At 37.2% G+C, this 26167-nt stretch overlaps 1 protein-coding gene across 6 annotated transcripts in view; it reads left to right on the top strand.

Moving 5' to 3' along the window:
- The window catches only part of TET1 (tet methylcytosine dioxygenase 1), a 124075-nt gene that overhangs the window by 57671 nt on the left and 40237 nt on the right, over nucleotides 1-26167 (top strand). For all 6 annotated transcript variants that reach the window (XM_070564283.1, XM_070564293.1, XM_070564315.1 and 3 more), the window contains 3 exons: nucleotides 13371-15708; nucleotides 22339-22429; nucleotides 22960-23053. In XM_070564283.1, coding sequence (XP_070420384.1) covers nucleotides 13371-15708; nucleotides 22339-22429; nucleotides 22960-23053 — 2523 coding nt within the window. The remainder of the gene's footprint in view (nucleotides 1-13370; nucleotides 15709-22338; nucleotides 22430-22959; nucleotides 23054-26167) is intronic.

Genomic DNA, 26167 nt, shown 5'->3' on the forward strand with positions numbered 1-26167 from the left:
TAGTTATCTTTGGAAATAAAAGAGGAAAAAAAGAATAAACCCATGGGAATTTGGGAATTTGTATTGGTTTGTAGTACCTCTTAGCCTCATGACTTTGCCTGTAATTGCTTATCTTGGTTTCTCTTCCTGACTTGCTAAGACTGAGTCATGCATTAAAAGAGGAGTTAGACAGAAAAAGACCAGAGCTCTGGTTAAGGGGGGAAGTGTTGTATACAGACTGAGGGGTGGTGTGTGACAAAGGAGTCAGTCTAGTGATGTTAGGTCCTGGAGACTGTTTTTTCAAGAGGCAAGAAAAGACTAGAACAACAAGTACATCTAAAATTTCCTAACCAAAAAGGACACTTGCCATTTAAAGTATCTGGTTCCAGAAGAGCCACATTCTGAAAATAAGTATTGTAAAAATTGGATTTAGAAAGGAGAGGAGTCTATTCCTTTATTCTTTTTTTGTTTTAAGATTTAATTTTTTCCTTTTTCTCCCCAAAGTCCCCTGGTACATAGTTGTATATTCTTAGTTGTGGGTCCTTCTAGTTGTGGCATGTGGGAAGCCGCCTCAGCGTGGTTTGACGAGCAGTGCCATGTCCGCACCCAGGATTTGAACCAACGAAACACTGGGCCGCCTGCATCGGAGCGCAAGAACTTAACCACTTGGCCACGGGGCCAGCCCCTATTCCTTTATTCTTAAAATAATATTTACAAATGAATACAAGCAGAGTTGAAAAATCTCCCTAGATTAAGCCAACATACAAGACCTGTGTTTCTTTTTTCTTTTAAATTCTTTTGTATGTTTATTCATTTTTTTATTCTGTAAGATAAACTTGCCGCCGAGCTAACATCTGTACCAGTCTTCCTCTATTTTATGTGGGATGCTGCCACTATGGCTTGACGAGTGGCGCTCGGTCTGCGCCTGGGATCCGAACCTGTGAACCCCGGCACGCTGAAGCGGAGCACATGAACTTAACCACTATACCACTTGCTTGGCCCCAAATATCCAGATTTTTTAATGAAAAATTTGGGGCATAAAATAAGTTCAGAGAATAATGCAATGAACACCGCAATACCCATTATCTCAATTCAATAATTGTCTTTTTGAATGTGTCTGAACCATTGGAAAGTTGTAGGTATCATCTTTAAGGTTAATCTCTTAATAAGAGCATTCTACGCCATCATACCATTATTACAATTCCCTAATATTATTTAATATCTAGTCTATACTTATATTTCCCCATTTGTCCCCTGAATAAAACCACACATTTTTGAGCCTAGAGGACAACCACCAAGATTAGTCCTCTGAGAACTAAAGTCCGGCATGAGGAGACATTGCAAATAAGTAAGAAAGCATAATCAATTGATATGATAAATAGCTGTGCAGAGATAGTAAAAGAAGGAGGGTTCAATCTTATCTGTGAGCCTGGAGGATAAGAAATACTTGATTCCACCAGCTGAGGGACTGATTGTTAAATACTTGATTCTGCAGATCACCTTTCTTCTACTTCACAGAGATGAATAGATGTTTTTTGGGCAAATTGGATGGGGGAGGGTTGAATGACCAAGGGGCATTCTACATTGAAGTTGCTACTTGAGAAAAGACAGGGCCGCTTAAAATAGCCAAGAGGAAGCAAGGCTGCGGGTGGGAGGGGGGGAGAGACTGTTGTTGCAAGAGACATTCAGTAAAATTTGGCCAAGGCTAGGAACTAGAGGCCTAGCTTGCTGGAGTGAAAAATGTGAATTTTGCTCTGGGGATTAGTGGGTCCCAGCTTCCCTTACTGAGCTGCTCTTTGAATCTATATAGGGTTTTTACCTTCAGACCTAAGGGAACCATGCAGGGGCTAGTTTAGACTCTGTGGTTTTCTAAAACCCCTAGGGGGAAGTTGATGTTTAGCCAGGTGCAGTGTGGAATACAGCCTAAAGCAAAGGGATTTGCATTTAAAATGAACCCCTTAAATAACTGCATTGTCTAACACTTGAAATTTGGGTACTGCAACTAAGAAACTGACTCTATGATTTTAATTCACTTAAATTTTAACACTGAAGCAAAATGAAATATTTTTTCCAATAAATACAACTTTATTTTGGTAACACTGCATTTTACTTTAACTATTGAACATTTAGCATTGAATTGACACTCATTATGTGTAAAATATACACTGAATTGCGTAGACTTTATATAAAAACTCTGATAATTTTTTATACTAATTACGTGTTGAAATAATATTTTTGATATGGTGGCTTAAATAGAAATATATTAAAATTTATTCCACCTGCTTCTTTCTACTTTGAAATATATATATACCTCCTAAAAAACCTTAAAATTATTTCGGTAGCCCACGTTGTATTTTCATTGGACAGTGCTCCCTGATAACTATATGAAGGTTTGGGAGTGCTGTGTACTAGAAGCCAATCCCAATTCTGAGGTTGATCTACTAAGCGTATGAGATGAAAGATTAGGTCCTAAAATGTTTGTTGCCTGACAACCATTAGAATGTGAACTCCATAAAAGCTGGTACCTTTTGTCTCCTGTTACCATGCCCAGAGCATGTCATGGGTACTCTATATAAATATTTGTTGAATGGTTGCACTGAGGCAAAACAGTAAGAACAGAGAACACAGGATGAATGGAAGGGGTTTTAAGTAGACAGACTCTGCTGAACTTGGTTGAATTTGGATCTTGAACATAGGAGACTTTTGAGAAAACTCGTAAGTTATTAAGTGGGTTTGGGGGTTGAAGCAGGCTTGGAGGAGAGATAACTCATTAACTTTTAGACATGGTTGAGTTTTAATTGCCAATGATGATGTCCACTTGGTGGATGACTAAATTTGAAGTTCAGGGGAGAGAGCTTGTCTTGGTGCGGGAGTCATCAGCAAATAAGTGTAGGCTGAAGGCAAGTGTGTGGATATATGGGGAGACTGGAGAGAAGGCAACGGGGACTTTCTCATTTATAAGTGGGCAGAGAAGCCAGCAAGGGAGACTGAAATGGTGGGCGGAGAATTGAAGGGAGGATCTTAAACAAGTGAGCAGTAGTATCAAAAGATTCTGGAAGTCCACTGAATTTGGCTATTGGCCTACATCGGTGAATCATGGGCAGTTTCAGTGAGGTGGTAGGAGTAGGAGCCTAAATATAATGGGTGGAAGAGTATGTAACAGACGGTGATTGCAGACAATTATTTGGACATTCTTTGTAAAATGGTGCAGTGAGATAGGGTGGGAGCTAAATACTTGTGGAAGCTTTCGTTTTCTTAAAATAGAAAAGACTTGAGTTTATTATAGCCTGTGGGGAAGGACCTAGAAGGGAAAGATTTACTGATCTTGAAACTTTGGCTCCAGAATGCTCTCTCATTTTTCTGTTAGGAATGTGTGCATATCATTACCAGCTAAGTGCTAAATAAATACTCAGTATTCTTGGAGCTTATGTTCTTAGAAAGCCTAGACAGAAATAGACATTATTTTTTTCTTCAAGGAGAAACATTGGAGGAACAAACTAGAGACTCAAGGCCACATGGGCAATGTGGAAAGAACTTAAAGTTGAAACCTTTAGTGATGCCTTGAAGGATCATGAGTCAAGTAGATATCTGATGGCCTCCTGGATGGAGTTAGGTGACGCAAGGTCCTTGAGTATTATCTTTGATCATGAGGGAGCATTCCAAGCAGGGTGACTTGACAGAGGTTTAGCCTCTAACCCTGGTGGGAAACAGGATTTGCCATAGGACAGATCTCCTGACATCTTAACGAGCATTTAAGTGCCATTTAAAAAAAAGCAAGGGATTTGGAACCTACCTTCTATTATGAGCCTTGACTGTATGAGTGAGTATAAACTGCTTTTGTAAAGCTGGTGTGATTGAATCTTGTTTGATTGGATTAAATAACCTGCAATTTGTGTGTTCTTTTAATTTTTTTTGTATTAATTTGGCAATTCATATTAGGGTATTATTTAATACCAATAAGTTTTCACTGAATCTTACTCTCCTAACTATATGAAACTGAAAATTTTGAGGAAAAAGCTAGGCAAAAAGGTAAACCATGTTAAGGTTATCCAGAAATAAGGAAGGTTATAGGCCGAGGAACATTTGGAGGGAAAAGACAGTGACCTCTGACCACGTCCTCAGAAACAAACTGGATTCTAATTTCACCCACTTTCCTTAATAACTTGGAGTGAACCCAGTGTGCACATACTGAATTTGGACATAAGTGATAATATTCCGAATATTACACTGCGATAACTCACAAACAGATGAATAAAAGTTGGCCAGTCGATACAGAAAAATAATAATTCCCGTAATCTAAGAAAAGAAATTACCATGGGAATAGTTTTTCTTTGAAGTTCTAAGCATCTATGGTAATCTTAGTTCAGTAAACACTGGTAAATATTGGTAACTGAAGGAATTCATTATAAATGCTAATCCTCACTTGCTGCTGAAATTATTACTCGTACAACAGTGTCTTGGCGTTAGACACCAGGACCTTGTTAGAGAGACCTCTGGTTTGAGTCCTGGCTCTGAGTATTGATCTGACTTTGGTTAGTTACTTAACCTTTCTGAACCTTCTCAGAGACTTCCTAATCAAAAGAATAGACATATTAATACACTTAGTAGGAAATTCAAGTGAGATAATTCCTATAAAGTGCTCATGATGATGCCTGGCAAGTAATAAATGCTCAATACATAAATAACAGCTATTAATAAATATTATTTGCTTAATTGTGGACATGAGACTGGAATTATCAGGTTTTTTTGTTTAAGGACATGTAGGAAAAACTACCTAATATGTATTTTTCCCTTAAACAGTCAGTTCATTTCCACACATATTAAGGTCCAACAATATATATAAATACATTGTTTCCTTTAATCCTCACAATAAACCTGGGCCTGATTTATCCTAAGGAAACTGAATTCCAAGAGGCTTCACGGATCAAGGACTCCCTCTCGGCTGCATGGTTGGCAAGCAGTGGAGCTGGGAGAGTAGCCAGTTTGTCTGATTCCAGTAAAGCCCATATTCTTAAAACTATGTGAAACAAAGTACACAAAAAATAGAAAGAATAAAACACTGAACACTAGAGTTGGTTATTAACTTTATGCGTGGATAGGATTGTTCATGGAAAGCGTGAAGAATGAAAATTAAGTGGGTTTTGCTTTAGAATCCTCTAAGGAGCAGGCTCAGGGGGATATGCTTGCAGCTGAGGGACAGAGACCTGTGAGAGTGACCCTCTAGGGGAGACTTGATTTTCCAGTTTTGTTGAGAATTTCCTTGGAGGTCTACAAAGAGCAGGGTAAGTCTATGGTATTGAATTTGACGGTTAAGAACTCACTTACAACCTTGAGGGTAGCCACTTAAGATATTTGAGTGTGGAGGGGTTTTGGTAGGATAGTTTGAGGCAGATTTGGGATCTGAAAGGTTTTTGGACTGGGAATAAATTCTGCTGGCTCACAGCTTCAGAAGAAGAGGTCAAGGACAAGGACACCTGTGACTAGGGAGGTTTAACTCTTAGGTCAATCATGTTTTGTAGTATGCATTTGGAACCAGGCTTCAATTTACCTGTATTTTGATTAAATAGAAGTTGTCCCTCCCTCCAGTTCCCCTCCTCCTTTTCCCCACCCTCAAGTGAAAGAATTTACTTTAAGATTCTAAGACCCTGTGGCCAAAGGAAGGTGGAGTTTTTGTTGGGGATAGTAGTAAAAAAAATTAGAATAGAAAAGTGATCTGGACCCGGTGGAGAGAATTGGGAAACTTCTGAAGTCTCTGCAATGGTTCCTGAAAGGCCCAGATGTGGAAGAGCCATCAAGCCTTACGGCATCAAGGTAGGGCAGGTGTGGGACAGTGCAGCCCCAGTCCCCTAGCCCCCGCCTCTGCTGTCTGACCCGGCCCTGCCTCAGTGGCCTCACTGGGTGGCTGTAGGCAAACTGCAGACACAGAGATCAGAGGCAGAGCTCAAAGAATGTTAGGGCTACAGAGTTTGGTAGGGTAGGCGTTCTCTTTTTATGCCTAGAAAAGGAAAAAGAACTTAATGGCTGGAATTCTGGAGTAAACAATTTCACTGCTTTAGGAAAATAAGGTAGCTGATTTGCAGGGCCCCTTTGAAGCAGGATTTTTGTGTGTATGTGTGCTAAATGTTTATTGCAGAGTCTCCGTTGGTGGATCTTTGGTTTTGTTAGCAAGCACACGTGTGAGCATTGTGCGGTGGTGCCTGTGAGCAGGGGCTGATCTCCATGCTGCTTCTTAGGAAATGTGGGTGGTAAAATGCGGTATTGGGCACGATTGCATCATCTTAAAGTCAACATTAAGGGAGGCACCGGTAGTTCTCCCTGAATTTTTTCTCCAAACACTCCATTTTCAGGTTGACAGCATAGGTCCTGAGAGTGTCACTCCTGATTAGGTGTACTTTGTGGACCGCTCCTCGCGTTCTCCCTGTTAGTGTTTTACATTGCTTTTTCCTCCAAGGGGGTGAAAATTGGTTTGGGGGCGGGAGGAGACCTTAGATGTTACAATGGGGCCACAGTACATAACAGATACACAACTATATCTGTGGTATTAAAATTTCATGGTTAGGGCTATTAGGGAAAAACTGTTTAAAAAGACTCCTGGGGTAGGGGGTGAACAAACACTGAAGAGTGCGTTGAGAAACACTGATCTATCTGTAGTGAAGGTCATATTCTTGTTGGTCCATGTGTCTGAACAGGTTTCGAAAGGCTTTATTTTTCCTGTGTGATCAGAGCACCTGTTTCTTGACACAGGAAATCCAACATGTATGGAATGCAAGTGTGTATTGGGAGGGGCTACAATCAAATTCTGTCCAAGGGGCGTAGTTATTTCAGAATAAAATATCACTTTGCTCAATGTCATTTGAGCTCCTGCAAGAGTGGATGTAAGAATATCGTGAAGATTGGAATGTGGAGAAATGAGGAAATGGACGGGGCTTGGGAGCTGTTGGACCCAGATCTGATCTAAGGAGTTCAGCATTCTTGTTGGTTCAGAGTAGGTAGGAGCATGGCCCAGAGCAACCTATAGTCTTGGGATGACTTTACAGTGGAAGGCGAAGAACTAGGGGACTTTGAATCTCTTCCTGTCTTTTAAACGATACCCTTGGGCCCTTTTAGAGTAGTAGAGGAAGGGAGTGGGAAGAAGTTGGGGCTGGTGCAGGAGAACAGACTCAGGTGGACAGGTGACATGAGTTTAGTGTCCCCAGGTTGCGCATGTAACTTGAAGTTACATTCCAAATTTCTTGAAACACCTTACTTCCTTCAGAGTATCGGCTTCTCTTTAGAGATGATGTTAACAAATATTTTGGCATTCAAGATGGATGTTCTCTGTATACTATAGCTGAGCAGATTGAATGCCAAGAAAATCTTCATTAAAAAAGAAAAATTCATAATGTAGCTAGTGGAGCCTATTTCAAGCAGTAGTTTGGAGTAGTGCCCTCAGTGATCCGATGCAGTCAGCTCCTTCCAGCTCGCTGCTTGTGGACGTTTCTTCCCAAATCTTGTTCAGGTGGTCACATCAATAGTTTCCAATCCACCATGGTGGATGTATTTATACCACAAAAATTGGCCTATGCTACAAAACAGGGCTTCCTCCCTTTTACTGTCCAAGCTGATCGTTAAATGTTCATCAGCATACTACTGGGTGCGGTTTTTAGCAGACAAATATTGGCAGTTGTGGGTAACCTTCCTGAAATGTTTTAAACGAGTATCAACAAATGCATACATACTCTTCCCCTTCTCCTCATGCTCTCATTTGTTTGTAATTTGATACTATGTAAACTAGTCTGCATTTAGCTTTTCTCACTTACTGTTTCCTAGAAATCTTTCTGTTAGAGACCTTCATGAATTTTGGTTTAATTTGAAAGGAAATATATTAAAAATCAAAACAGTACTTAATCAAATCTAGGTCTAATAGTTCACAAGCCCCTTCTGTTTTCTCATTGTTAAGTGTTGCTCCTAACCTCTTCCTACTTGCCACTTGTATTACTTTCTTTTGTATTCTTCCAGAATTTCTTTATGCAAATATGAATATATATATTATTTCCCCATACTTTTTATACAAAAAGAAATATTCCATATACAGATTCTATATCCTCTTTTTTTTTTTTAGACATAATATAACCTGGACATCTTTGCCTGTTAGCAATGGAATTTTTTTTATTCTTTTTTATAGCTCCTAGATGTTATGTAGATACCACAATCGAGTTAGTCTGCTTCAGATGGACGTTTGAGTATTTTCAGTTATTTCTTAAAATGTACAAAGCTGTTAAAACATATGTAATTATGTACAGGTATAACTAGGATAAATTCCCAAAAGTGAAATTGCTGTATCAAAGGATGTTTCATTTGTAATTTTGATAATTATTACCAAATTGCCCTCCAGAGGGGTTGCACCATTTTGCACTCCCGTCAGCATTATGTGAGAGTGTATATCCCCACAGGCTTCCCCAAGGGCCTAGGTGGTCAAACTTTTTGATGTTTGCTATTCTGATATATGAAAAATGTTATCTATGTCATTTTGGTTTGCATTTGTCTTAAAGTTGAATACCTTTTCTCAGTGTCTACCTCAACACTGTAGTGAGGATTAAATGAGTAATTGCAAGTAAGGAATGTATTACACAACTAACATTCTTTAAATTATAATGTATTATATTGAATTATATATGAATTATATTATAATGAAATTGTTAGTGCTCTCTCTTTGTGATAGATGGTGCTAATGACTTCAGTCATATTATCTCTGACCTGAAGTTCAGGCTAGGTGGCATCTCTTGGGTCACACGATTACCAAGGATTGCTCTCTTTCCCTCCGTCTTAGTGTTCAAGATTAACCACTAATGGCAATTAGATTGGTTTCTTTTCAACACCTCTATTTAAAAACAATTAGTTTTGTACATTATTTAGATGTATCTTTTTAAAAATAAGACAATGCTGTATATTTTTAAAATTGCTTTTTCTCTAATCCATGCTGTTTCACTTTGTGCGTGTGTGTGTGTGTGTGTGTGACAGCTTTATTAAGATACAGTTCATGTACCATACAATTCATCTGTTTTGCTGATTGACTTTTGACAAGGCCTGCACTTGTTTTTTTTTGCCCAGTAGTGGTAAATCTGTTTGCTCTGCCCACTCTCAATTTCACCAAGAGCAACAAGTAGCTGAACAAGAGTAACCATTAGCGGATGTGCATGTACACCCACACCCAATATTACATTTAGTAGAATGTGTTTGCAAGAGTTCAGGAGTCATTTCTGAGGTTACAGAACAGAAAAAAAAATCTTACTATCCCCTGCTGAGATCTCATCCATTAAATTGTTTTCTTAAAGTCTAGATTTAGTAGTTGGCAGTGTGTAGAGCATGTTTTTGTGTATTTATAGACTTGTGATACCTAGTGTTTTTAAAAAAGCCAGATGAGATATAACTGAATAATAAAGGTCAATTTTTAATCAAGCTCGTTAGTTAATGAGAATGTCTTATGCTTTTGACACATAAATCTTTAAAGGATCTCAAGATCTTCTCTGTAGAGGAATGTAGACACTGAGGTCCCAGTGTATCGGATATGCACACCTATAAAATTTAAAGCATCAAGTAAAAAAAAAAAAAAGACTCCCGTTTTCCTCACTTCTATTTTCCGTCGGCAACTGCTATTCACATTTTGTGTTTATGCTACCAGCTTTTTGTGTGTGCTAAACAAATGCTTCTGTTTTATTTTTTTAGTATTTTTGGTTTTTTTTTTTTTGAGGAAGATTAACCCTGTGCTAACATCTGCCGCCAATCCTCCTCTTTTTGCTGAGGAAGACTGGCCCTGAGCTAACATCCGTGCCCATCTTCCTCTAGTTTATATGTGGGATGCCTACTACAGCATGGCGTGCCAAGCGGTGCCATGTCTGCACCAGGGATCCGAACTAGTGAACCCCGGGCCGCCGAAGGGAAATGTGTGCACTTAACCGCTGCACCTCTGGGCCGCCCGCTTCTGTGTTTTAAATGAAAAGGGATAACATCTCATCTACAGCTTATTTGGGTTAATGATAGATTATGGATATCTTGGCATACAATCACTCGATTGATACATAGAGTAATGGCTTCATGTTATTTCACAGTAAGCACATATGGGAGTTTAATTCATACTTCTCTAGTATAAATGTTATGTTCTATTATAATTCACTTACATACATTTCTGCTTTTTTATTTTTGCCATTTGGATGGATGAAAAAGTTACATTTATTTTCATTTGTTTGTCTTCTGGTAACAACTTTTGGTTTCCACTTAATTGATATTGCGTATTCCTGTCCTTTCCTGACTATTCTATTGAGTCATTTTCCTTTTCCTTTCCTGTGGGAGTTCTTTACATTGAGTAGTAACTCTTTACATGTATTGCAAATATTTTCCCAGTCTATCATTTGACTTTTGAATTTATTTATGGCATTATTTCTTCTACCTTTTTGACAGCTACACATATCAAGAAATAAATACATTTTCTGTTGTGATTCGGTGACAGACACATACAAACGCATACATAGAAGATTTGCATCGTGAGGCCGACCTAGTGGCGCTGCGGTTAAGTTCTTGCTCTCCGCTTTGGCGGTCCAGAGTGTGTGGGCTCAGATCCCAGGCACAGACCTAGCATCGCTTATCAAACCATGCTGTGGCTGGCATCCCACATATAGAGTAGAGGAAGATGGGCACAGATGTTAGTTGAGAGCCAATCTTCCTCAAAAAAAGAAAAGAAAAGAAAAATTTACACAGTAATACTTATCTTTACTAAATGTAGTGTACTCTTATTTTTCTTTACTATTCCATTAAAAAAACCCACTTGTCGCAAAGCACTAAACTGGTATTGGGACTCATGGATTATGATCAGCAATTTGAAAAGCACTATATTATGGTGTTTTTGCTTTTAAAATTTTTAATATTATATGTAATCAGAGAAGTCTATCTTGTCCTTTATGAGGCCTCACCTTTTACTTTTGCTTTGGAAGATTCCTACTTTCTAAATTTTCTTTTCTTTTCTTTTTTGTTTTTAAAGATTTTATTTTTTTTCCCTTTTTTTTTCCTCCCCAAAGCCCCGCGGTACATAGTTGTGTATTCTTCGTTGTGGGTCCTTCTAGTTGTGGCATGTGGGACGCTGCCTCAGCGTGGCTCAATGAGCAGTGCCATGTCCGCACCCAGGACCCGAACCAGCGAAACACTGGGCTGCTTGCAGCGGAGCGCAAACTTAACCACTCGGCCATGGGGCCAGCCCCTCTAAATTTTCTTATTCTTACATCTTTTTTGTATTTAAATTATTAATATATCTAGAATTTTTGTTGCATGTTATGATCAAATTTCCCTCTTGTGTCATTAAGAAATTGATACTTTCTCCGCTGCTTAGAAATGCCAACACTTTAATAATAAATTATTAAATATTCTTGAGTTCAGTCTAATTCATTTATTTACCCTGTATGTTAAAAAATTTTGCTTTTTAATATTACAATTTTTTTATACTATTGCTTTTTTAAAAATATTGGCTATTATTTCAGATTTGCTTTTTAAAAGTTATTGCTGAAATATAATGTACAGAAAAAACATATATACAATAATTGTATATTTTGATGAATTTTAACAAATTGAACATAAACTGTGTAACCTGTATCCTGATCAAGAAATTAGATATAGTTTATTTCGACTAAAATTGTTTAATTATACAGTTGGGTGATGTTTACATATTTTATATTCTGAATGTAACTATTGCCCTCCTGAACTCTGACTCACTTTTTTAGACAATACTCCTGATTTTTCTATGGAAAATTTTTGAGAAAATTCAACAACAGTTGTATCATCTTCATTCAGCAAGAAGTCTCCTAGTTTTTGGTATCTATGTTTCTCTCTCCTTGAGATGCTGACTAGAGCCTCTGGAGCCATGTTAAATATTAGTAGTACAGTATTATCTTTCTCTTTGCTCCTGACATCAGTGGAAATGCCCCTACTGTCTCAATTCCTGTGATAGAATTTTGGGTGAGCTGTTTCAAGGTTTTGAAAAATAGAGATTAGGGGCAGAATAGGGTGTGATTGCTTAAGGGGTACACAGTTTCTCTTAGGGGTGATGAAAATGTTCGGGACTTAGATAGAGGTGGTTGTTGCACACCATCGTGAGTATACTAAAAGCCACTGAATTGTACAATTTTAAATGGTAAAATGGTTAGTTTTGTTTTATGGGAATTTCATCTCAAAAATTTTTTAAAAGATTCTATCATTCCCCACTCACTAGAATGGGTAAAGTGAAAAGGCAGAAAATACTCACTGTTAATAAGAAGGTTAATAATAAGAACAATTGGAGCTCAAATAATTACGGGTGGGAGTGTATATTGATAATCACTTTAGAAAATTCTTTGGCCTGTCTACTAAAGCTGAAGGTATATATGGATACACACACTTCCTTTGACCCAGCACTTCCACTCCACCCAATGTGTTTATATGTTCACCAAAAGAGAACAGTTAATAGGTTATAGCAGTGTACTTGTAATAGCCAAAAACTAAAAATAACTCAAATGTCCATCTATAGTAAAATAGATAAATACATTGTAATATATTCAATCAATAGATTACAAGTATACTTAGCAACATGGATGAATCTCACAAATATAATTCTGAGAAAAGGAAGTGAGTTATGTAAAGTTTGCAAATAAGCAAAAGACATCTATGATAGACGTCAGAGCAATGGTTACCGTTTGGTGAAGTGATCACTAAACAGGAGTTTCTTGGATAGGATCTGAGTACACAAGTGTTCATTTTGTGAAAATTCAACAAGCTAGATACTTATGATTTGTACGTTTTTCTGTGTTTATGTTCTACTTCAGTAGTTTGCATTACAATAATCGATATTGCCCATTGAATGGTACCATTGTAAAAATGCTTGTAAAATTTATTTGTAAAAACAAATGAATATATCAGAATATTAACAGGCATGGGGCCGGCACAATGGTTAAATTCACACGTTCCCCTTTGGCAGCCCGAGGTTCACTGGTCCGGATCCTGGGTGCGGACATGGCACCGCTTAGCAAGCCATTCTGTGGCAGGCGTCCCACATAGAAAGTAGAGGAAGATGGGCATGGATGTTAGCTCAGGGCCAGTCTTCCTCAGCAAAAAGAGGAGGATTGGCAGCAGATGTTAGCTCCGGGCTAATCTTCCTCAAAAAAAAAAAAAAAAAAATTAGCAGGCATGGGATTATGGTGGTTTCTACTTCTCTTTTTTGTTTTCTTCCTATACACTACTTATTGGTATTATGTGACTTCTCTGAACATGTGAAAAGTAGAAGTATTTTTTCAGGGATTTCTTTATAGATGCTGTTAAATTTTAAAATTCCTAGAGCTCTTATTCAGCTATTTAAGTAGATAATATGAATACTTTCATTGTTTATTTTACAGGCAGATTTTGACAACAAACCAGTAAATGGCCCCAAGTCAGAATCCATGGAATACAGCAGATGTGGTCATGGGGAAGAACAAAGATTGGAGTTGAACCCACATCCCCTTGAAAATGTAACTAAAAATGAAGAAAGCATGACAGGTGTTGAAGTGGAGAAGTGGACGCAAAACAAGAAATCACATTTAACTGATCATGTAAAAGGAGAGTTTAAGGCAATTGTGACAGAAGCTGAAAAACTGAAAAACTCTGATGGTGACAGGAAAAAAGTCCTACTTACTGACCTCCTTGAACCTCAAAAATTGTTTGCACAAACTGTAAGAAATGGCATTAAAAATGTACACTATTTATCAACTGAAACAAATGTGTCTTTTAAAAAATTCAATATTGAAGAATTTGGCAAGGCATTTGAAAACAATTCCTATAAATTCCTGAAAGACACTGCAAATCATAACAATGCCATGAGCTCCATTGCTACTAGTGCGAGCTGTGATCATCTTAAAGGGAGAAGTAATGTTTTAGTCTTCCAGAAGCCTGGCTTTAACTGCAAGTCTTTTTCAGATTCTGCAAACTTCAACTTAAATAGTCATGCCAGTACAACTAACGGAAGTGAGCAACCAAAATCTCTAGAAAATATACCAAGTAAAGAACCAAAAGATGGATCTCCAGTTCAACCAAGTCTTCTATCCCTAATGAAAGACAGGAGATTAACTCTGGAACAAGTGGTAGCCATAGAAGCTCTGACTCAACTATCAGAAGCCCCTTCAGAAAATTCCTCACCATCGAAGTCAGAAAAGGATGAAGAAACAGAGCAGAGAACAGCTAGTTTGCTTAACAGTTGTAAAGCTATCCTCTATTCTGTAAGAAAAGACCTCCAAGATACAAACTTACAAGGGGAGCCACAAAGCCTTCATCATTGTCCATCTTTGGAAAAGCAAAGTTCATGCAACACAGTGGTGTTCAATGGCCAAAACATCATTTCAAAGTCACACAATAGCTTGTCTCCTAACCAAGCATCCACAAAGTCACCGGAATGTTCAAAAATCACAAATTCAATATCTCTTTTTATACCAAATTCAAATTCATCTAAAATTGACACCAATAAGAATGTTGCTTGTGATAAAATTACTCCTGACAATTGTTCCAAGAATTTGCATCAGTTGCCACCAACAAGTAATAAATTGGGGTATTGTAACCAGTCACTGGACAGCAGTAAAAAATTGGACTCAAAGGATGATCCATCATGTCAAGATACAGTTCACAGTAAAATAGAGGAAGATGTTGCAACACAGTTAACACAGCTTGCATCAATAATTAAATTCAATTATAGAAAACCAGAGGACAAAAAAGTTGAAAGTACACCAACAAGCCATGTTGCATATAATGTCCAGCATGTACAGCAAAAGTATAGTCAGGAGAAGGGCACAATACAACAGAAACCACCGTCCAGTATACAAAATAATCATGGCTTATCACTAACAAAGCAAAAGAACACAACCCAGAAAAAGACAAAATCTACCCCATCAAGAGATCGGCGGAAAAAGAAGCCTGCAGTTATAAGCTGTCAAGAAAATGACCAGAAAAAGCAGGAACAGTTGTCATATCAGTATAGCAAGTTACATGACATTTGGATAGCCTCTAAATTTCAAAGATTTGGTCAATTTGGTCCACATGATTTTCCTATTCTCTTGGGAAAAATTCCTCCCCTAACCAAAGTATGGAAACCACTGACCCAAACGAGTTCAGCATTAGAACACAAAAAATTATTTCCTCCACTTGCTCAGATAAAATTTGAGCGATATCCTGAATTAGCACAGGAAAAAATAATGAAGGTTGAACCATTGGATTCTCTCCCCATATCCCAGTTAAAAACAGAATCCAATGGGCAGGCGTTTACAGAAAAAGTTTATAATTCTCAGGTACAGCCAACAGTGAATGTCGATCAGAAAGCTTACCCTGTACTCCAGCCCTCCTCTCCAGCTAACCAGTGTGCTAATGCGATGGCTGGCGATGACCAAACACAGTTCCAGCAGGATGTTAAAGACCAACTGATGCATCAGAGACTGCCAACATTGCCTGGTATCTCTCATGAGCCCCCATTACCGGACCCAGCACAAATTCTCAGGAATGTAAATGTGGTATGTTCAGGTGGAATTACAGTGGTTTCTACCAAAAGTGAAGAGGATGTCTGTTCATCTAGTGTTGGAGTATCAGAATTTTCCCCAGTAGACAGTGCACAGAAAAGTTTTAATGATTACGCCATGACCTTCTTTACTAATTCTACAAAAAACCTGGTGTCCACAACGAAAGATTCCGAATTGCCAACCTGCAACTGTCTTGGTAAGTGTCTGCGTGTGCATTTCTTCTTCATTTATTTGCATTAATTGCCTCAAGTCATGATCAAGTCAAGTTATGGTGTGTCTTATATATCTGGCATTTTTGCCCCATTCGTATTTGAGCTTGGATTGAGTAAATAATTCTATACTCTTTTTTTCTGTGGGACTTGTATTGATTTTGCTCAGATAAATGGAAAGTTCAGGTCATAATTTGGAAATTTTCTCAATTGGGAAAGTTGCTGATTTCTCTCAGGGCCAAAAGTCTGTCAAGTTGTTTATTGTGCATATCATAAGAATGAGTTCCCTTAATACTTTATTACACTTTATTCTTCCTATATTCAAAAGAATGTCAACTTGTCAGCATTTTGTTTAAAAAAATTTTTTTTTCTTGTGAGGTATAGCATGCATACAGAGAATGTAAGATATACGTACAACTTAACCAATAACTAAAGGGATCGTATAATTGCTACCCCAGTGAAGAACTGCAGTTGGTTTATTTCTTAGTCCTGGTGCTTCCATGCTCTCATATAAACGGTGTGCTCATACATGCAAAAATTCCTTAATCTTGGCCACTTGAAGAATTTGCAAATTATTTGGAGTTTTAAGATATTGAATAAATATTGATTTCCTCTTTCAAAAAAAAAACCCACTAGGTTTGTGCAAATAGCTGAGTCATGGACTGGTTTCTTACTCATGTATTTATGTATTTTGTGCTTAGGAGTCATTGAAAGAGAACATTCAGAAACTAACAATTAGAAGTTTTATAGTATGTCAAAAGCCCTGAGAAAATCTTGCTGGAGTAAAGATTCTCAGGCAGGCCTTATCTGAAATTTGCTCAATATTTGAAACTTGTGGAAGTTTAATTTGAATCCTGTACTGATTAGTCACTGTCTGTGGTCAAATTTCACCTAAGTTCTCAAATATAAGAAGATATTTGTTTCTCTAATATAGCTGTGAAAAGTAGAGAGATTAAATAGATTGTGTCATTAAAGTCTGTGAAGCTTCTTGAAGCCCCATATTTCAGCTTTCATATAACTTAGGACAGGACAGAATTTGTGAAATAACCTGTTTTGACTCCAGATAAGTTTAGTTATTAAAACAGTCTTACTTAAAATATGGCCCCAAATCACAAAGACTCCAGATTTACGTTGAGCAAAGGCAATCCTTTTACTAAAAGCAGGTGATTCTTCCAGAATGGGCAGTTTAAGGATTGTTCAGAAGGATGAAGTATATTCTGATTTTTTTAACCACAGTAGAAAAATTAGTGAAATATAGCAATGACTTAGTTCTTGATTATCCAAAGTACATTTGAAATTCTGAAATGAATTCTTCCATTTCTCCACTCACCATTCAACACACAATTTTGACAGCCAACCATGTGCCAGGCACAAGGATGGGCTTTTCTGAGAAGGATCTCACATCTGGAAAGGGTGACAATGCTGTCTGAATGGGGTTGAATTGGGAGAATGAGAGGTTCTTGGGCCCCAGACAGAAGAGTATAATAATGATAATGTCTCCTATTCCAGATCTTTTACTGCAAACCTGATACTCTGCCATGCTCTTGAGTTGCTATATTCACAACAAGCCTACAAAGGGGAGGCTTATTATCCCTATTTTACAACTGGGGAAACTGAGTCACAGAAGTACACAGCTAGTAAGTGACTAAACTGGAATTCAGAGACTGGGAGACTTAACATCAGAGCCTATGTTTATAACTTCCATCCTCTGTTGCTTTAAACATCTTAAGTAAAAAAGGGACAGTATTTTTCTGAATGTCATTACAAGTGGAAAAAATATCTCTAATTAAAAATACCATTAAAATGTATGCACCTGAGCTAGCCTAATTTCCCTGCGTGCATAGTTTCAAGGGGATGATGGTCTAGTTTTAAGACCCTTTCTTTGTACATACTAACTAGTCACAGCATAGGAGTTGAGACAGTCATGCTTTCAAAGTTTATTGAATATCTGCAGTGGACCTGGAGCTCCTTTATATACTGTCACTTACGTGTTTTCCTATGATCATTACGTGTGAGGTTATTGTGCTCATTTTGTAGAAGTGGGAACATAAAGAAGAGAAACAAAAAAGCAGATTTCACTCAGAAATCATCCCAAGTGGGAGCATCATATCTAAGGGTAAAGGATTTCCACGGAGGTTATTATGTTCTAGCAAAAGAAGAGTAATTAACTTCTAGATCAGGGTTCCTCAAATTTAGCACTATTGGCATTTTAGGTGGAATAATTGTTGTAGGGGGATTGTCTTATGCATTGTAGGCTGTTTAGTGGCATCCCTGGCCTCTACCCACTAGATATCAGTAACACACACACACACACACACACACACACCGTCTGCCTAGTTGTTACAACCAAAAATGTTGCCAAATGTCCCCTTAGGAATAATTGCCCCTGGTTAAGAACCACTGCTCTAGATGATCAAAAATAAGTTAAAATATGTCTTGCTTAAGAAGCCACAGAAGTAATCCTGTGTTATATTTGATGTCCAATCATAATACTTAAATAATGACCTTTTGGTGTAAGATATACAATGGCCAGAAATGCATTCCCCAGTGATTCCAGTTAGACATGATTCTTTTTTTTTTTTTATTGCTTTTTATTTATTTATTTATTTATTTATTTATTTTTACTAATGTTATGATAGATTACAAGCTTGTGAGATTTCAGTTGTACATTTTTGTTAGTCATGTTGTGGGTACACCACTTCCCCCTCCGTACCCTCCCCCCACCCCCCCTTTTCCCTGGTAACCACCGATCAGATCTCCTTCTCAATATACTAATTTCCACCTATGAGTGGAGTCATATAGAGTTCGTCTTTCTCTGACTGACTTATTTCGCTTAACATAATGCCCTCGAGGTCCATCCACGTTGTTGTGAATGGGCCAATTTTGTCTTTTTTTATGGCTGAGTAGTATTCCATTGTGTATATATACCACATCTTCTTTATCCAATCATCAGTTTCTGGGCATGTAGGCTGGTTCCACGTCTTGGCTATTGTAAATAATGCTGCGATGAACATAGGGGTGCAACGGACTCTTGAGATATCTGTTATCAGGTTCTTAGGATAGAGACCCAGTAATGGGATGGCTGGGTCATAGGGTATTTCTATTTTTAACTTTTTGAGAAATCTCCATACTGTTTTCCATAGTGGCTGTACCAGTTTGCATTCCCACCAACAGTGTATGAGGGTTCCTCTTTCTCCACAACCTCTCCAACATTTGTCGTTCTTGGTTTTGGATGTTTTTGCCAATCTAACGGGGGTAAGGTGATATCTTAGTGTAGTTTTGATTTGCATTTCCCTGATGATTAGCGATGATGAACATCTTTTCATGTGTCTATTGGCCATATTCATATCTTCTTTTGAGAAATGTCTGTTCATGTCCTCTGCCCATTTTTTGATCGGGTTGTTTGTTTTTTTGTTGTTAAGCAGTGTGAGTTCTTTGTATATTATGGAGATTAACCCTTTGTCGGATAAGTGGCTTGTAAATATTTTTTCCCAATTAGTGAGCTGTTTTTTTGTTTCAATTCTGTTTTCCCTTACCTTGAAGAAGCTCTTTAGTCTGATGAAGTCCCATTTGTTTATTCTTTCTATTGTTTCCCTCAACTGAGGAGTTACAGTGTCCGAAAAGATTCTTTTGAAACTGATGTCAAAGAGTGTACTGCCTATATTCTCTTCCAAAAGACTTATTGTCTCAGGCCTAATCTTTAGGTCTTTGATCCATTTTGAGTTTATTTTGGTGTGTGGTGAAAAAGAATGGTCAATTTTCAATCTTTTGCATGTGGCTGTCCAGTTTTCCCAGCACCATTTGTTGAAGAGACTTTCTTTTCTCCATTGTAGGCCCTCTGCTCCTTTGTCGAAGATTAGCTGTCCATAGATGTGTGGTTTTATCTCTGGGCTTTCAATTCTGTTCCATTGATCTGTGGACCTGTTTTTGTACCAGTACCATGCTGTTTTGATCACTGTAGCTTTGTAGTATGTTTTGAAATCGGGGATTGTGATTCCGCCGGCTTTGTTTTTCTTGCTCAGGATTGCTTTAGCAATTCGCGGTCTTTTGTTCCCCCATATGAATTTTAGGATTGTTTGTTCAATTTCTGTGAAGAATGTTCTTGGGATTCTGATTGGGATAGCATTGAATCTGTATATTGCTTTAGGTAGTATGGACATTTTAACTATGTTTATTCTTCCAATCCATGTACAAGGAATGTTTTTCCATCTCTTTATGTCATCACCTATTTCTTTCAAGAAAGTCTTGTAGTTTTCATTGTATAGATCCTTCACTTCCTTGGTTAAGTTTATCCCAAGGTATTTTATTCTTTTCGTTGCGATTGTGAATGGGATAGAGTTCTTGAGTTCTTTTTCTGTTAGTTTATTGTTAGTGTATAGAAATGCTACTGATTTATGCACGTTAATTTTATACCCTGCTACTTTGCTGTAGTTGTTGATTATTTCTAATAGTTTTTCTGTGGATTCTTTGGGGTTTTCTATGTATAAGATCATGTCGTCTGCAAACAACGAGAGTTTTACTTCTTCGTTACCTATTTGGATTCCTTTTATTTCTTTTTCCTGCCGAATTGCTCTGGCCAGCACCTCCAGTACTATGTTGAATAGGAGTGGTGAAAGTGGGCACCCTTGTCTTGTTCCTGTCCTCAGAGGGATGGCTTTCAGTTTTTGCCCATTGAGTATGATGTTGGCTGTGGGTCTGTCATATATGGCCTTTATTATGTTGAGGTACTTTCCTTCTATACCCATTTTACTGAGGGTTTTTATCATAAATGGGTGTTGGATCTTGTCAAATGCTTTCTCTGCATCTATTGAGATGATCATGTGGTTTTTGTTTTTCATTTTGTTGATGTAGTGTATCACATTGATTGACTTGCGGATGTTGAACCATCCCTGTGTCCCTGGTATAAATCCCACTTGATCATGGTGTATAATCTTTTTGATGTATTGCTGTAATTGGTTTGCCAAAATTTTGTTGAGGATTTTTGCATCTATGTTCATCAGTGATATCGGCCTGTAGTTCTCCTTCTTTGTGTTGTCCTTGTCAGGTTTGGGGATCAGAGTGATGTTGGCTTCATAGAATGTGTTAGGGAGTTCTCCATCTTTCTCAATTTTCTGGAACAGTTTGAGGAGAATAGGTATTAAGTCTTCTTTGAATGTTTGGTAGAATTCTCCAGAGAAGCCGTCTGGTCCTGGACTCTTGTTTTTGGGGAGGTTTTTGATTACCGTTTCTATTTCCTTACTTGTGATTGGTCTATTTGGATTCTCCATTTCTTCCTGATTCAGTTTGGGGAGATTGTAGGAGTCTAGGAATTTGTCCATTTCTTCCAGGTTGTTCAATTTGTTGGCATATAGTTTTTCATAGTATTCTCTTATGATCTCTTGTATTTCATTGGTATCTGTTGTGATTTCTCCTCTGTCATTCCTGATTTTATTAATTTGCGATTTCTCTCTTCTTTTCTTGGTGAGTCTGGCTAGGGGTTTGTCAATTTTGTTAATTCTTTCGAAGAACCAACTCTTTGTTTCATTGATCCTTTCTATTGTCTTTTTTGTTTCAATATCGTTTATTTCTGCTCTTATTTTTATTATTTCCCTCCTTCTACTGACTCTGGGCTTTGTTTGTTCTTCTTTTTCTAGTTCTGTTAGGTGTCGTTTGAGGTTGCTTACGTGAGCTTTTTCTTGTTTAGTGAGGTGAGCCTGTATTACGATGAATTTCCCTCTTAGGACTGCTTTTGCTGCATAGACATGATTCTAATAGGCCAAGTTAAAAATACTGTTTTCTAAGAAATATAGAATTCACACTCAAAAAATTCAAATGGTACAGAAATATGATGCAAACCTCTTCTTACAGTCCCCTTCTCTAAATTTAAACCTCTGTTACAGTTTTTCTATATGAATTGACATTATTGCTGATTGTAATTTTCTTTCCAATTTACAAAGTTTAGGTCTTTTAAAACATACTATTTTTGCAACTTGCTTTTTTAACTTAATGGGTGAAATCTTAGATTTTTCCCAGTGTTTGTAAATATCATTGTTTTTATACCTTTATTGTATTCCACTATATAAACATCCCCTAATTAAACTTACTACTTCTTGGCAGATATTAAGGGTGTTTCTCTCTCTCTTTTTTCTTTTGATATTACAAATAAATGTAACAAGGAACATTTTTCTGTGTATTTGCATTATAAATACGTAATTGTGCGAGTGTATAGTAGAATAAATTCTTAGCAGTGCAGTTGCTGGGCTCAATTTTTATACGATTCTGAGGCCAAGCTTTTAAGATGTATTGCTCTTGGATAAATTCTAATTTTGCACCTCAATTATTATGGTTTTTTTTTTTAAAGCAGGAGATAGGAGAATAAATATGACCCACATCTTAAAATATCTTTTTCCTCCTCTGATTCTTAGAGGAAGAATGAATTAGTTAGGATCAGAAAGAAAGGAACAAATTAAATTCCAGGGCCTATTGTCCTAGACTTTAATCATTAAAGCTTACCAAAACCTTGTCAAGATTCATTGTTCTGAATTGAAAAAAAAAAATCAAATTATTAAAAATAGCTCCTCCTTGCCCCTCTGCAATTCTGTAAGGCTTTGGGTCTAATAATCTTATTCCTTCCACAGATCGAGTTATACAAAAAGACAAAGGCCCATATTATACACACCTTGGGGCAGGACCAAGTGTTGCTGCTGTCAGGGAAATCATGGAGAATAGGTGAGGAGATGTGCTTCCCTGTTAAATCATTCATGATTGCGGATCTGACTCAATGCAGAGAATTGTCTCTGGAACAAACATGAGATGAATGGCCTTCAGGAGTATGAGTTGGATGTTTCTTAGGGCCCAGGAAAAGCTTAGTGTCCTGGTGCCCCTGCTGAGTCACCCATCACGTGAGCCATTGGGCACTCAACAAGACACAAAGTAAGGCTGTCTTTGTTAAATTCAGAAATACTTATTTTAATATTGTTGTATGTAGTAGAATAGTTCGAATTATCTTTGTCAACACCGCATTCACATTCCTTTTGCTTGTTTTGGAGCCAGGCCATTTTTTTAACAGTGATCTTAAAGATAAGTAAACAGAACTGGATAACAAATAAAAATAACTGCCACGCAAAATAAATTTTTAACAAAAGTAAATTATGAGGAGTATTTGATTTTTGTACTTCTATAAATCTATGTCATATGCACATTAAGATGTTAAAAGTGTATGTTGCAATTATTTTCCATTCACTGTGTTTTCTACTCAGGTATGGTCAAAAAGGAAACGCAGTAAGGATAGAAATAGTAGTGTATACTGGAAAAGAAGGAAAGAGCTCTCATGGGTGTCCAATTGCTAAGTGGGTAAGTATTTCGTATTTATACATTTTTCAAAAGGGATTTATTCTACCTATAAAATAAATAAATTTTTTTCCCATGAAAATGTGAACTAAAAAAATACCCACTCTTATTATCCCAGGGGAATAATAAGGAAGCTATCTGTCTTAGCCTGGGCTTTCTATGTTAAATGAACAAAAGGGTATAGCCCTTTCCAGTTGTTACCCAGTCATCTTCTTCGTCTTCCCAAGGTCATCTCTTTTACCAGTTTCTTGGGTACTTTTAGAGATCATTCGATACATTTTATAGTTAGATAGCATAAATAAATGGTACTAACATACAGCTTTGATATCTTACTTTTATCAGTTACTGTATTTTGAAGTTCTTTCTAATTTAGTATGCGTAGGTCTGGCTTAATGAGGATCAAGTAATATTGAAAGCAAAACCAAATTTTTTACCACATATTCCCAAAATTGTTCCTGTAACTACTTTGAATTTTCTAAAAATGCAGAGGTATAAGAAGAGAGAACTGGATTTGGCTTCCTCAGGAAGTTCTCAACTGAAAAACAGATTAATAGCCAAATGTATATTTTCACTAGGATATTCACACCCACAGTTTATTTGGAATTCTTGAGATCCCTGTGATATTATTTATTAATAATTATGATGGTCATAATAATAATAAAATAATAAGAATAACAATTGCCTTCTGTTATATATCAAGCACTATGTTAAGAACTTGACATACATTGGCTCATAAATCCTCACAGAAGGACTCTATTATGATTCTGGAAAAGGTAAAAGTCATTATTTTCATACCCCTTTCCAAGAAATTAAAAGCATTAAATGCAAAATGGAGATAGGGCTTGAACACAGGTACTCCTAAAGTAAGACAATTGCCAGACCCTTGGCTACTGTAGTAGACTAGATGTCTTGGTTACTTTTCCACCTATCTCCTTTTGCCCTGCATTTATAGAACATGGATTTAATGGCTGAAGTGCCAACAACCATCTGGAACCACAAATTGACTTGATAGTGGAAGATGTGTACTAGGTTGGTGGGAAGAAAGATAGGAACCTGAGTCCTGATTATTCCAATGGAGTTGTCATGCCAACCCAGGTCTTCTTATATCTGGATCTCTTTTTTTTATTTTTTTATTTTTTAGATTGAGAGGGAGAGCTGAAGGGTAGGGAAGGATCACAATCTGGGTTTTTTTGTTTGGTTTTGGTTTTGCTGAGGAAGACTCCCCCTGAGCTAACATCTGTTGCCGATCTTCCTCTTTTGGTGTGTGAGCCTCTGCCACAGCATGGCTGCTGATGAGTGGGATAGGTCCACACCTGGGAACTGAACCCAGGCCGCCACAGCAGAGTGTGCCAAACTTGACCACTAGGTCACCAAGGCTGGCCCAGATCTGGAATTTTTTAACATGAGAGACAATTCTTTTTTTATTTGTTTAAAACCTATTACTGGGGTTTTCTGTTATGTGTAGTAGAATCAAGTCCCAACTAAGATACCTGTCTTCACTTTTTTACGATGTGGGTGAATTTGGGATGGAAAACAAACTATTTCAGAATGAGAAAGGTAAGTGAAGGAACTCATGCTTATTGAGGTACTTTCCAGTGCCAGGCCCTGGGCTGCATCCTGAGGATACAAACATGGATTACGATCGCCAATCATTTCATTTTGTGAATGGGAAGAAACAGGCCCAGAGTCACATTAGCCATCTCAGACACATTTGAGACTAGGCTTCCTGGCTACAGTTCACTTCGTCCTCTAGTATCGCTAACGTTTGCTGGGGTCACCTTGCCTCCCAAGAACTAAAGAAAACTTCCTAAAATGCTCCCATAGACCTCTAAAACTTTCCCTAAAATTTCTATTGTGTGAATTATTGGGGCAGTTGGGGCATGGTGGTTGTGAACGGTTGTTTTGTCACTTCCTGGATCACCTTCTTGTCCTGCTATGCGCTGATTTTCACACTGCCAACTCAGCTGTGAAAGTTGCATACTTTCCTCCATTGCCGCAAAACACTCACTTGTACAAGTCAATCTCCATGTGTAAGAGTTTTGGTGAAGATACGTTTTAAACAGTAGCCAGAGTGATCTTTATATTTATATTAATATTTTATTTACTCTTTTGAAAAAGTAATAGTTGATTCAAAACTTTTTCAAGTAGGAAATTATATAAGGACCACCCATTTTTCTATTAGATTATTAGTCTTCTATTGATCTTGTAGGAGCTCCTTTAGAAAATTGACCATTTGTGATAAAAGTTGCAAATATATTTCCTCAGTTTGTCATTATTTGTGATGTTCATAGTTTTTAAATGAAATTTTAAATTTCTTAAAAAATTGAAAATATGGAAAATGTCTTCATCTTTTATGGCTTTAGTGTATTGTATCTTAATTAGAAAAATATTTACAGCTTCACCTTATAAGTAATTTTCCCATTTTTCTTTTGGTAGCATTTTAATGATTTCATTTTTCCTGAGTTTGACCATTTTGTGTGTAAAATCTTAGTGACAACATATTTCTCCAGATGACGACCAAGTGATCCAATACCACTTACTTAATTGTTCATCTTTTCCCTACTGATTTATGTTAGTTCATACTAGTAGATTTTCTAATCTGTTATGTCAGTGTTACATCTCTCCTCTATCAGCATCAAATTACTCTATTTAGGTTTTATAATATGTTTTAATATCTGATAGAGCTAATTCCTCCTCCTTTTAGTTTTTCAGAAATTTCCTGACTACTCTTGCCTTGTTTATGTTTCCATATGAGTTTATGATCACCTTGTCTAATTGAAGAATAAAGTCCTGTTGGTATTTTTATTGGAATCATATTACACAGAGAATTTGGAGAATTTATGTATTTTTGATGTTAGTCTTCCTATCCTGCTTTCTATACCTTTCTGTTTGCTAAGACTTCTTTTGTCCCACAGGGGTGCTTAAAATTTTCTTCCCATGGAGTTTACATGTTTCTTGTTTTCCAGTATAGTTTTCTTGTATATATCAGATGTACAGTCATGTAATCTGTAGTGATGAATTCATATTCTCTTTTCCAAATTTTATGCTATTAATTCCTTCCTTTCATTTACTACAGTTAGTCTAACAGACAAACCCCAATTTTATACTGCTTTCAGT

This window comes from Equus przewalskii, chromosome 1, assembly GCF_037783145.1.
Source record: "Equus przewalskii isolate Varuska chromosome 1, EquPr2, whole genome shotgun sequence".
Classification (NCBI taxonomy): Eukaryota; Metazoa; Chordata; class Mammalia; order Perissodactyla; family Equidae; genus Equus; species Equus przewalskii.